The sequence below is a fragment of the Hevea brasiliensis genome, chromosome 3 (genome assembly GCF_030052815.1).
Source record: "Hevea brasiliensis isolate MT/VB/25A 57/8 chromosome 3, ASM3005281v1, whole genome shotgun sequence".
Classification (NCBI taxonomy): domain Eukaryota; kingdom Viridiplantae; phylum Streptophyta; class Magnoliopsida; order Malpighiales; family Euphorbiaceae; genus Hevea; species Hevea brasiliensis.
The window spans coordinates 7,878,338-7,892,494 of NC_079495.1; the positions used below are offsets into that span (position 1 = coordinate 7,878,338).

The 14,157-nt window shown below is 34.7% G+C and overlaps 1 protein-coding gene across 1 annotated transcript; it reads right to left on the reverse strand.

Moving 5' to 3' along the window:
• Positions 1-1,410: 1,410 nt before the first annotated feature.
• On the reverse strand, positions 1,411-13,891 carry LOC110644189 (uncharacterized). The gene is made up of 9 exons (XM_021796861.2): positions 13,314-13,891; positions 12,090-12,230; positions 10,607-10,987; positions 6,612-6,716; positions 4,351-4,491; positions 2,935-3,138; positions 2,529-2,621; positions 2,223-2,334; positions 1,411-1,787 (listed from the first exon to the last, which is right to left on the reverse strand). Exons 1-9 carry the CDS (start codon positions 13,797-13,799, stop codon positions 1,744-1,746), a joined length of 1,707 nt encoding a protein of 568 aa, XP_021652553.2. The 5' UTR covers positions 13,800-13,891; the 3' UTR covers positions 1,411-1,743.
• Positions 13,892-14,157: the final 266 nt, after the last annotated feature.

The window sequence follows — 14,157 nt, forward strand, 5'->3', positions numbered from 1 at the left end:
CAGGCAAGTATGGAACCAGAATCGGTGTTTGAGCTGCTGCTTCACTGAGTTTTGCCCTGAGGGGCTGCCTCTGCATCCTTACTTCATCATCAGATACATGGGAAAGGCAATAGAAGCAGCAACAGATGGATGAAAAGAACCTCATTCTCTCTCTCTCTCTCTCTCTCTCTATCTATATATATGAGTGATTCTAATAGAATTTGGTTTCAAGTATGTATCTCTTCTTGCTTTCAACTACTTGTTTAAACCCTCATTAGTCAAAAGCTTATGCTAATAACTAGTCTCATTGGTCAATCATTATCTGCCAAGTAATGTAAACATAGGAGCCAAAGGTTGATAATGGCAGCTTATAAGTGCTTGCTGATTGAGACCCAAACCAATCAGTCAAAGCCATCAGTTTATTTTACAAGGCCACAACCCTGCAGGTTTAAAGCATGATATTTATTAACTGAAGCGCTTTTAATTTTTTTTTTAAAGTCAACTTAAACTGATATCTAATAATTTTCAAAATGATTCTGATATTACTAAATTAAAGTTATTGATGATTTTTTTTTATTGGGACGAGATTCAAATCCTGCCATCTACTTCCGGTACTAGACTAAGGCACCAATCAGGTACCTCTTATTTTTTGTATCATAATTATGGCTTAAATCTGTAAAAACAGGTTGAAGTTACTTTCCAAATCCTTTTGTGATACAAAAGTAATAGAAACAAAGGATTTTATTCCTGCAGCAACATTTGATTGTGAAGGTTCTACCGAGTTGCAAAATGCAGGCAAAGTTAGTTTGACCACCGTTCAAGGGAAGATCTCATTACCAATTTTTCACTTAGAATCTGATTTAGACAGTGCTTAGTTAGTATTTCTCTTTCCTCTCTCAAGCCATGTGTAAATTGAATATTTCTTCCCTTTATAAAAAGAATAATTTTTTTTTGTATAGAGAGAATAATTTTATAATTTACATAAAAGAAAAAAAAAAAAGAAATACTGATTCATCATCACGTTGAAGCTGTTTATGTCAGTATTTAATTAAAAAATCAATAATTGAAAGTCAGAGAAATTTTACTGTATAAAATATGAAAATTTAGAGAATTTTACATGACATTTTAAAGTTGAATTATAGTGTTATAATCATAAAAATTCAGGGATAATTATTAAAATTTATCGATTAAGACTATACAAATTGTCCACCAGAACAAGTGACCAATGAACCTTACATAATATTACAATTAAAAAAAGAGCTAATCTGTCGTTATGTTCCATTACACTTCATAAGTCTACTACACATGCTCCATTATATTATCATTACACCACAGGTTCCCATTATCCCATCTGATACCGAGCACCACATTAATAATAATAATAATAATAATAATAATAATAATAATAATGCCAAAGAATGACAGAGAATATTAACAACCAGCCCATAGGCAAAACTTGAAAGGTGAACTAAAAAAAATTCCAACATTTCACATGGAAGGAATAAAAGAGATGAAAATTCACAAGATTGGGAACCTAGGTTAACAAAATATTATAGCAAGATTTTACCTTTCAAAAAATATTACAATGAGATTAGCGTATTCTGTGTACCACTGTCATCGGACAAATGCGTTCGATTCCAAAGTAGATAGGGATGATTCTCAGCTGCCTCTAGTACTAACTAAAATGGGGATGCAACAGAAAAAGCACCAGAAAGCTTCCTTCTGTTACCATCCTTGGTTATGTGATGCATTCGTTACTCAACATCAATCACCTTGAAGGCAGTAAAGCTGGCGGATATTGCCTGAAGCTGTATGAAACCAGCCAATAACTAGTTAGCTAGTTTATCAAATTCTCCATCAAAACATTGCAAAGGGTAGTTGTATTAGAGTTTTTGCCTCAAAGTTCTGATTCTAGATGTTTGCCCAGATTTCATAACATGCAACAGCAAAAGTAATGTAAACACAAGTTCTAAAACCAGTGCAGTTTAGACTGCATAATCCAAGTTACTGACAGCACTCATAGCAACCTAAGCCTCAGGGCATGTTCTCATTCCCTCATTTACTGTTTTTATTAGTCTGAATTGTGAAATCAAATGCAAAACTAATTTAAATGAAAAAGAGGAAAGGAACTTCTGAATAAACAACCATCGCCTTTAATATGATAAGGTCATTCAAAATGGTTAAGACTTCGTATACTAATCATTCTTAAAATAGGAATCTCTTCCTAAGATAACGAAAATTACCATATAACCAGTCCTTGAATAGTAGATGCAGTGCACATGATAGTTCCCGTTTCCGGTTTTCTTCAAGAGGAGCTTCCCTCAGTAATTGCTTTATGTCCCCCAAATTCTTTTGCTGGTCAAAAAAGGTGAAACAGATAAAAAATGAATTTAACTAAGTTATAACATTGGATCAATCAATAAAAAACATAAACAAATTGACAATCACCATTGGCAACAAAGAAAAAGCAGACTCATATACAATATAAAGCATGACCAGAAACATTTATATAACACTTGAATCATTCTGTTTTTATCAGCATCACATACATTTCTCTGCTGAGATGACATGTAGGCTTCCGGTAATGGAAAAGGGTTATCTTTTGTTGACCCAGTAGATTCACTGCCAAACCAGTTTGGAATCTGTGCATCAAGTAATAGATAACATATGTTATCGTATGAAATACAAGTAAAAGAAGCGATAGAAAGCAAGTCTGGTAATTATTATCCCTCTCCAAGAAACATGTGCTAACAAAGAATTAAGATGGAGAAAAAGAAAGTAGCAAGGATGAGTTCAAAATACATAGATGATATTCATTATATGCGCAGGAGCTCAAGCTAAAAATAGGGAAAGTTCAAGCAAAAAACTACAATCAAAAGAATGCACAAATTCTTACATGCTAACAGGTACCATATGATAATTCTCAGCAAATTAGCATAAGTAGATAAAGCATACCAGAAAACTTGTGAATTGATCAGGGTCCAGGCGTGTAGCTGACTCAGCTTGAACATCAGAGACACCTGCAGGATGAGATAATGAATCATGTGGGTCAACCACTCCCAAGGCCAAAGGATCATCCCATCTGTTAATAGTTGCGTCAATGCCCACTTCAGCCATGTGCTCCCCCAACTCTGAGTAATATGTATTGTAGGGTGCCACCTGATTGAAACATAGAAGGATTTCTAAACATATTATTTTTCATTAGTACTTGAAAAGGAGAAAAGAAGTATATCCAATTACAAGAAGTAAACAGCATCATATGCAAAATCAGTCCTTCATTAATAAAATCTAACAAATACAGCATTCAGCATTTCTCGAGACTGAAATCAAAGAGGTCAGCATTGCCTATCGTAGTCAAAATTTTCCAAGTAAATCAAAATGGAAGTAACAATTGTACCATTCATTTCATTGTAGGTTTTTCTTAAGGTTAGGAGAAAAACTGTGAGCATATGGATATTCCCTAAAAAAAACTGAAACATAATATGGTATTTCCACAGATGAGTAATCAAAATGATTTTTACATCAAAATGGCCAATCAACATAGAATTATAATCATCAACAAATATAACAAGAAAAATATGAACATGAATGCTATCAACTTTGGGCAAATTCAAACAGTACACACAATTGACCATAGGCTAGCAACATGCATGCAGAAGATTTATCCAGATTCCAAGAATTACTCTCTCTCTCTCTCTCTCTCTCTCTCTCTCTCTCTCTCTCCCCTCATCCTACCACCACAACACACCCCCTCCCCCCCCTCCCTCCTCTCTTTCTTCTCTCTTTTTGGTAGGGGTGGGTTGGGAGGGGAGCTGCAGAGCAGTAAAGGAGCTGAACTTATTGTTCTAAAATGGTTATTCCTCTCTAATTCTCATGGAACTACAATTGCTTTTAACATATTTACCTTAAAAAAATAGTTTTCTTCCTTAAATGACCCCACAGATTCAACAGATATTGCACAAGGGAAATGGTATAGGAAGGTCTTGCTCAAGCCTAGTCCTTAAACCTTAATTCCTAGTTCTAGGATCAAAACAAAAAACTGGAATTTTAGCAATTTTCATAGCAGTTTATAATGAACTAAGATAAATATTTTGAAACTAAATCTGATGATGAAACTACCTAGCCAGTGCCACTGCAATTTGCAGACCAGGAAATAACCAAAAAGCTACATAATTAAATTAAATTAATCAATGAATCCACACAGAGGTTCCATTAGAAATAAAATATATTTCTATTCAAATTAGAAATGAAAGATAAATGCATGCAACATTCTCAAACTTTTCTCCTTTATAATCATTGAGTGGGATAATTTAGTGGCAATGGCTGTTGACATGCCAACTCAAAACAGTCAACAGGGAGTGACAAACTAACCTGCAGCTTATGGTTATCACCAACCATGAGTGGTCGCTGGGTTACCCCAAGAAAGAACACACATTCACGACAATTGGCAATACAGACTCGCTTTGCTGCTGTAATCACATGAACCCGCTCACAGTGCTCAATCCTTACAGCCTACCAAAAATATTAAAAGCATGTAAGAGATGCTGCACCAACAATTCTTATGCATAACATCAAACAAGAAAAATTACACAATAGATACACAAACTATACTTTTGATAGAGATATTCCACACCGACTAAATATTGCAAAAAATTTCCACCTTAAAACAGCACACAATTGAGTTGATGAATTCATAGAGAAAGCTCAAAGCATTTATCGGTAAGTGCAACGAAGATATATCCATTTCATGATACAATCTTAAGAACCTCAACCAGCCACAGGAGGAAACCAAACTCAGAAAATAAACTCGAGTAAAATCACTAGATATGAACTGGCAAAGTGTTACCTAATACAATGCCCATACACTTGCTGACAAAAATATAGTCAAAATGATAGTAAGTTCATAATCTGATTAAGAAAAAAAAATTTACATCCTCAGTGGATAGGAAGAATACTAACTTTCATTGAAAATAGTTAACAAACAAGAGCATGCCAGCATTTTCCATGCACTTCTCCAGCAGTTCCTTGCAGGATCAGATCAATGATATCTTTGATTAATGTGCTTAGGGACCAAATCTAATCGTGTTAACTACATAAAGGAATCAAGTTAAGCTAAAAGGCTCTTCCTTTCCAAAATTTTATGGTATGCTAACATTTTAATGTACTGCAAGAAAACTATTTTAAGAAAAATGTGGAGCGCTGCATCCTTCAATGAGCATTACAACCATGGTTTCAAAAAATGGCCTTTTTTGGGCTGCTGTGACCGTTACACCCATTAAATAATAGGTTTTAAAAATTGTAGCTGCCACGGCCATTACGTAACCGTTACCAACCGTTATAGGCAATTACAAACACCTTGACCTAACCAACTATGCATTTCCAGCTTTATTTCACATCTACTTCACCTCCATGGCTAGCTCAATTCACATGAAAGTGAAACTAATTTGTTGTTGGAGGGATTCTTTCTTCTTTGGCATATTCAATTATTATGTTAAAGGGCATATATTCTCTCTTTTTTTTTTCAGTTTTCACTAGCCATTCAATAGCCATTTGTTATCACTCAAATAACCAAAGTCTCAACTTTCTCACAAGTCTCAAGTCTCAGCCATTTCTCTCAATTCTCAAACTCAACATTCTCTCTCTCTTTTTTTTTTTTTCCTTCACATCCACAATCAAATCTACTGAAGTGAAGGCCTTCAACTTCCATACTCTACAAAGTTTTGAGTTCAAGAGCATCAAAAGTGAGTTAATGCTTATTTTCTCTAATTCTTAAAACTTTTTTTAATCATTTTTAAGTAAATACATAAATACTTAGAAAATAATATCAAAGAATTTAATTGATATATTTATGTGTAAATTAGTAAATACTACACAAATCATTTTTAGGTAATGCATGATTGCATTAAATTATGTGTAAATTAGTACCTCCTAAATACTCATTTTGGTGACAATAAAGTTAGTTATTTACCATCTACCTGGCTATTTTTATTTTAAATTGATTAATATTAATGATGTATAAAAATAATGAATTTAATGTCTTTATTTGATATATTTATGCTTATTATATAGTTGTAACTCTTAGTTTTAATTATATCTTTAAATATGTATGCATTTCATGAAATTTGCAAATTTTTCAAAAAAATTTACGTAGCAACAGGCTGTTACCGTTACGCTACGGCTGTTATAGGCCCGTTTCCATTACTCGCGACCACAACTGCGATTTAAAACCATGATTACAACAATGCCCAGACACATAAAATATGTTAAATATCATAAAGACAAATGCAGCAACAAAGTCAAATAATCTGTTGGTAAGACATTTATGCCATTAATTCCTTACTTATCAATTGACCATATTTCTTGCCAAAGGCTTGAAAGCAATTTCATACAACTAAGTTAGTCAACATATCTCATATCTATTAAAAGACAAATGTCGTAATTGCCACCAGCTTGGTCCTCATTGTGCTCTTAAAAAAATAGAGACAAACACAATATGTTGGTAAACTTCCACTTACTGAAGCAGAGAAGTTTCCAGCATATCCACATGCTATACACAAAGGACTAAATGGATGAGATATCAATAAGTGATCCAAATACTCAATGGTCACAAAAACCAATGCTTTTGTTATTACCTTGCCAACAGCACCAAGAAATATAGTAGCATCAGAGCATCCATAGATGGTGGCATATCTCAAGGGTGCTAAGATGTAAATGACAGAATCATGGCAATTCAAAACCTACAACCATAAAACAGTCACAATAGCTGAGAAGCAAAACTTTGAAGAAAGAAAAAAAAAAAAGATGATAAAATAAAAATCTGCACTTGGATAGAAAAATAATTTTTTAGAAAATAGATAAATCAAGCAAGAAATAAAATGTCAAGTAAATAATTAAAAAATTGAGTGCTATTTGCTTAAGATGAGACAGTTGGATTGCCTGGCCTGGCTTAGATCTGGGCACATATATTCACACCCAAAGTTCAATGGGTAGTAGTAATTACCACATCCTTCAAATCCACCTTATGCGCATAAGATTTGAAAAGTTTACAAACCAAAGGGTTAAGCTGCCAAGCATTTTCAAATTCCTCATGATTCTATGTTAAGCAGTTTGCATCAGTTCTTAGCTAAAATGATTAGATCATTAACAACTTCTGATGGTATCAACTGGGGTTATTCTTAAAACAACTTGAGAATACTTCAAACTTGCAACATAGACCAAGAATGGATTATAATTTAGATTTTTTATACTTTGCAATAACAAGTAAGCCTTAATCACAAACTAGTTGGGATTGGCTGTATGGATCATTTTTCCCCATTTAGCTTTGTTTGAAACCCATTTCTACATCAATTTTAAAAAATTGTAAATTTTTTATATTATCTTCCATATCATTTTAGTTCTTTCCCTTTTCTTTCTCACTCCTTCCATTACTAATTTATTACATTTCCATACTAGAGCATTTGATTCTCTAAGTTGAACATGTCCAAATCATCTTAATCAATACTCTTTCATTTTATCCTCAATGTGTGTTACATGCACTCTTTGGCAGATTTGGTCATTCCAAATCTTATCCATTATTGCAATACTGAACATCCATCTTAACATCTATGTCTCTACCACATTCATCTTGTGGATATGTTATATGTTAGATACACAACATTCACTCCCATACAACATAGGTCACCTAACCACAATTCTATAGAACTTGCCTTTCACTTTGTTAGGAACCTTCCAATCACATGACACACCCGTCGCACTCATCCATTTCATCCATTTTGTTTTGATCCTATAAGTTACATCCTCATCTATTACTTTGTTATTTTGTATAATAGAACCCAAATAATTGAATTGATTGAATTTTGCCACCAACACTCCCATCCAATCGAATCCCCTTCCATTTCTTCTACGAGAGCTAAACTTGTAATAAATACATTCCGTCTTACTTCTACTTAACCTAAAACCCTTAACCTCAAGAGTACTTTGCCATAACTCCAACTTTTTAATTAACTCATTCAATAGTTTAATCCATTAAAACAACATCATTTACAAATAACATGCACTGTGGGACATCATCTAGAATATAGTTGGTTCGCTCATCCATAACTAAGACAAATAAGTACAAACTCAAAGCCTACCCCCCTAAGTAAACCCATTGTTATGGATACCTTGTTTGTATCCCCTCCCACAGTTCTTCCACTTATAATTGCTCACTTAACAACATGTATATATTTTAGATTGACTCATTTCTTCTCTAGCACACACCAGAGAACTTACCTCAATACTCTATCATATGCCTTTTCTAGTTCAATGGATACTATATGGAGATCTTTCTTCCCATAAATTTTCATTTAATCTTCTTAACAAAAAGGTATGTCTATTGTAGATTTAACAAGCATAAAGCCAAACTTGTTCTCTAATCTGATACCTTAGTAGTTCCCCTAAACCTGCTTTCAATCACTCTTTCTTTTCTTAGAGTTTCATCATGTGACTAATCAGTTTAATGCCCTTATAGTTTGTACAATTTTGGACATCTCCTTTATTCTTAAAGATAGGAATAAAAATGATCTTCCTTCACTCATTTGGCATCTTTCCAAATTTTAGTATGGCATTAAATAGTTTATTTAGCCAAGCTACTCTAATCTATCCAAGCCAATTCATACTTATATAGGGATACTATCTAAGCCACAAGATCTCTCTATGTTCATATTCTTCATCACCTCTTTTACTTCGGCAAACCTAATTCTATGAATGGAGTTAAGGTTCTCTATCAAAGGAACATTAAGGTTTGTAAAGTCATCCTCATTACTCGCACTAAACAGCTTATCAAAATAGCATCCCCATCTTTCTTCGATCTCACTATCTCCCAACAAAACTTGATTATCATCTTTAATACACTTAAAGTGATTTAGATCTCTACCCTCTTTTCCTTCCGTCGTACTAGCGAGTATATCTTCCCCCCTCCCCCCCCCAACCAAACTAATTTTTGGTGTAAATTGGCTAAAGATTTACCATAAGCCTCGCTAACCACTTTCTCAGCTTCTCTCCTTGCCAACTTGTACTTCTCAAAGGCATCCCCAAGTATTGCCATTGGTAACTCTATACCATTGTTTTTTCATTTTAATAGCCATTTGAACTGCTCACTCCACCACCAAGACATTTGTGTTCGTGGTTCTCCAACTTTGGATATGCCTAGCATATCCACTTGCTACTTTCTTAATTAACTTGCCATTGCCCTCCACGTGATATCAATGTTATCGTCTATATTCCATACACCTTCTACAAATAACTTCTCCTTTAAAGCTATTTGGCCCGTGCTTTTTAGCTTCCACCGTCAAGTTCTAGGTTACATAAATCACTTTTCCTTCTTCATTCTGCTCTTTAACTTCACATCTAACTCAACTAGTATGTGCTAAGTAGTTTGAGGCTCACCAAGATTATTATCAAAATGAACTTGACATGGTTGCAAATTTGTACTATGGGCTCCAACCTCCACATTCCCTCAACAGAAAAGAAAAGAGTACAGCTGGTTGTATCCACATATTTAACAACTAAATTCTAACGTGGAAAAAAAAATCCTTGTACCTGATACATCCTAACATTTTTTGGGCAAAAGTAAAGCATAGAACTGAGATTGGTGATGGATTGCAATGGGCATAGTGCAAAACAGAATCTAATGTGATGAACAGGAGAACTAACACCATATAAACTAAAAAGCACCCAGAACACTTTTTCTACTTTTATGACCTAATTGTTTGGACATCCCCCACAATTTGAATTAAATAAAATAATTTAGAATGACTAAGAAATGCAACATCTGGGAGTTACAAAGGTAATCTGCGCTTGTAAGAGAGTTGCGCCTTCAAATAATGGAGACCTCTATTTGAAGGACATTAGCATGTTATTAAATGGAGCCTAAATAGTCTGAGCAACATAACCTTGCAATCACTTGCAAACAAGTGCAGTCAAGGACAGCCAGTAAATATAGTAATATGCAGATAAAGTTGCTTCATTTCACTATGAATAGACAAAAAAATGCAAATCCAATTCTTATGGCACGTAAACAAGTAAAAACATACACCAAGTGACCAAACCAAACGAACTCAAGACAATGCAATTACCACATCAAAATTTTCATATCCATGTTATAAATAAGATGCTCCAAATTCAAGTTCAAACTTCAAACATTAATATAACATATTCACAATCTTGTGAAAGTATAACCTCAAAAGCATTACATCGCCACTCATGCTTTTCCAACTTAAAAGCACATGCAGAACATCCTTTGAACTTTGGAGATTTAAGAAAAATACTTTGATATGATATCCTATTTCTACGTGATAAATACATCTCATAGTGGATTTAGCTTCAAATTTTTAGCTTTCAATTGTTTTATAAGATTTAAAAGATGGACTAAAGCCAAATTTGGCTACCTTGGCTTCTGATTTCACCTATTAACAGCCCAACGTATAAAAAATAGAGTCAGCCAGATATAAATTCTAGTTTCTAAAAGTAGCATTTTATGGATCACAAGTTCTGCATTAATGATAAGTAACTCATCATTAAGCATAATATTCATATTTCATTAGTTTAGTAACCAAAGTCATAAATGAAAATGTATTTCAAAACTGACCTTTACAGAAGAGCCTTTAAGATCTGATGCTTGCTTTACATATGAAGATTTAGAGATCCCCTCAATAAAACTTGATCCCCTTGCACTTGGCGAGGCCTTGATTGAACTTGTACAGGCATCAGCCATGGCAACGTCCTGATCAGAGACACTGGGTGGCCCATTTTCTTTTGCAGAAATTCTTTCGGTGATATGTTCCAAAGCAGAGGCTATATTCTGTAAAATCCAATCATGAACTTGTGCCGCAGGAACAGGAACAGCAGGCATGTCAGGATCTGAATTGGCAAAAAATGGAGTAGCTTGACTTAATGAAACTCCTTCGGAACCCTTATCACCAAATTGAATCAGAAACCCAAGGTGCTCTAAACCTTCCATGGTCAAAACCTAAGACAGTTTGGTTAACCTTACAAATTAAGACCAAGCTGAAGAAAATATCAAAAAACATAAAATAAATTTCAGAAACAACAAAGAGATATAAGTATTAATATTTTGGAATAAAGCTTCAAGAGTTGAAAACCATTTCAAAATTTAAACATATTTATTTTAGGAAACAAAGTCCTCCAGAGACAAGTTTGCATTGAAAGAAAATTGGCATGGCTAATAAATTGGAAAACCAATACAATGCAAAAGGAAAGGGGTGTGGGGGACTTTAACATATTGTATCTTTGTAATTATGAAAAGCAAGTAAGAAATAGCTCCAAATGAATGCAAATCCACAATAGAAACCTCTTCGGATAGAAAGGAATTGGCACATGACATTCTACATATGAAACTTTAATCAAACAAATGAAGTCCCTGAAAAACTTTCTACTACCAGGAGTTCTTGGACAAGAATTCAGTTTGAAAATAAAAAATGAAAACATCAGTTGATTTCTAAGCAAACATTTTCACATGCTTGGGACCAAAAATGCACCTCGCTATCCAATGCAAATCTTTCATAAGAGGTTTTCATTATTTTATATAAACAGAATAAAACAAGGTCTATATTTGGAATCACGCACTTTGTGAGGTCCACTCAACTTTTTGAAGCTCTACCCAACTTATGGGAACATTAATCAAAACCCAACTCAACTAAGCATTAATCAGTATGCCAAAAATCAGTAAATTCCTGGCAGATTTCCATTTTAATTATTTAGGGAACTATACCACTTCTCTGCTTCCAGACTAAGTACAAAAAAATTCGGGAGAACGTGCTTGTGGAAACAACTTCCTTTTTCCACTAACATTCACTCTTACAATTAAACAAGGTTTATGAAACCCATCTATAAAAAAATGCACAGTAAGAGCATTTGCAAAGTATGAGCATTCAACCATCAAAATTTTCATCAAAAAAATACAAAAATAATATTAGAGAAAATACAAGGCAAACAACACAAATGAATAGAAGCAGCACTGCTGTTTTCCTCAAGCTGTAGTTTATTCACATTAGTAAGAACTAAGAAGAGTAAACTTAAACAAAACTATAGAAACAAATTAATTCACAAACCAGAGACTCTTCGCCTTCTCCTTCCACAGGCTCTGCCAAAAGAGAGAGAATGTTAGCCATGTGCTTTTGTAGATAGGACAACTGATGAGCCTCTTCATCAGCCTGTGATGGCATAAACCGACGGCTGTTGCTACGCACAAGCTGCAATACATTGAATTGAACCACTAAGCCCCAAAAACATTCTACATAACTTAATTGCTCAAATCAAAATTTATGACAATACCTATTAGAATAAACCATGAAATGTTACCACAATCTTGAAAATTCATCAAGGAAGATTATAATAACATGGTTTTCATCTCAACACAGCAAACAACAAAAAATGCCATTGTTTATTGTTGGCCTTATAGAATTTTTATCTGTGAATCAAACACATAAGGGAAAACTGAGGAACGAACAATTACATATTAGCATGTCTAGCCATTTGCAACATATTAAAACCTATACAGTGCAACTGAAATGTGGACCCTAGGAAGGTCCACTCACAAGATATGAAATTCCATTGAAATCAAGCCAAACACAAGATAGAAAACTGCCACGCCCCTAAAATATATTTCTATAAAATATATTAAAAAGACCCATCATCCCATCTCCCATGGGAAAAGAAAAATTCTTACTAGCTCAAATAACCAGAATAATTTGATCTACACGCACCCTTTGTTAATTGCCAGCTTTTATTATCAAATACACTGATTCTTTCTAAAGTATCATGCGTTACACTGCATTTCTTAAGTTAGTTTCAATTACTCTGGCAATCAATCAAGTACCAACAACTATGTAATCCACCACTCCTAACGCCATTTTACACAAATTGCTGCGAATTTGCTTATTACCGATCAGAATTTAACAGCATTTGCAAACCAACGAGGAAATAATCAACCAAACCAATATTACTATACCCCATTAGAAAACGTCCCAGCTTTCAGCACTAAAGAGTAAAGAACAGACACAAATTTCATATATATGATACTAATAATCAAGCTAATCAACCCATGAAAAAATATCTTATGCAACCAAACGGTCATAATTGGAGTGGCAACAAAAACAAATTGAATTATTATCTCATTCTCAAACAAAACAAGCCCAATCTAAACAAAACCAAATTAAATTTGTCAAAATTCCAAATCAAAATATATCAATTAAGACACGAAGTTACATAATTAGCATCCAAAATGGCGGCATTTTCACAAATTAGCCAATTAAACACCCAAAAAACAAAAATACCTGAAGCGGCGATAAAGCCGACAGGTACCCATCGAAAGCTGAGGTGGAGGGCCAGACATCGGCCACGGCAGCAGAGTCCTTATGCGTCCTGGGCAACAACTTCTTATACGATTGTATATATAAAAATAATATCAGATCACGTAAATCGGCTCCGACGAAGTCAATATCTCCGGGTTGGGCCTTGACGAGCGGGTCAGCCTCAGAGTGAAGAACCGAAGCGAGAGTGTCGAGAACGAGCCTAGCATGGTCGGCAGAGATCTGGAGCGTGTCAGCGAGGGTGGCAGTGTCAACACGGGGGTTGGAGACGAGTTTCTGCCTGAGTTGGATGAGTGTTTGAGTAGGGTCAGGGAAGATGAGCTTGGGAATTGGGAGGAGACCATGCTCGAACGGCTCACGGCGAGGGTGGATAAGGCAATTGGGAATCGGGTTCGGTGTTGGCTTGGGTTCGGCGGCCGACGTGGATGGTGGTTCAGCAGAGTCCGTCATGACTCAGAGAAAGGGAAAGCTTTGTCGCAGAGAAATAAAAAATGAGAGCTTTCTGTTTTTACAGATCTTTGAGGAACGATGAATGGCGTTGTAGAGAGAGAAAAAGAGTGAGGAGGTATTGTTAGGTGCGGGTAGTTGCATGGAGATTGACTAGGAGGTAATGTTTCATTGGGTACTGTTGGGGAATAGAGGCAATCACATTTTGACATGTTTTAAGTTCGTTATGGTAACAAGTGGATTATCACTCTTTGCCAAAGATTATTAATCATTAGGCGCAAAGCCTAATTTAGCTCACCGTGCCAAGAGAGCTTTAGCCTAATTCAGTATACTGCAATATAATATAATATAAAATTTTTTA

Bases quoted from the DNA above. Each gene is read 5' to 3' on its own strand.
- LOC110644189 (XM_021796861.2), bottom strand. From the start codon at position 13,799: ATGACGGACTCTGCTGAACCACCATCCACGTCGGCCGCCGAACCCAAG. The intron at 4,492-6,611 runs GTAATAACAAAA...TATTTTTGGTAG, and splicing joins TTCTTGGTGCTGTTGGCAAG to GCTGTAAGGATTGAGCACTG. The intron at 1,788-2,222 runs GTAATTTTCGTT...GGTTTCATACAG, and splicing joins ATTCAAGGACTGGTTATATG to CTTCAGGCAATATCCGCCAG.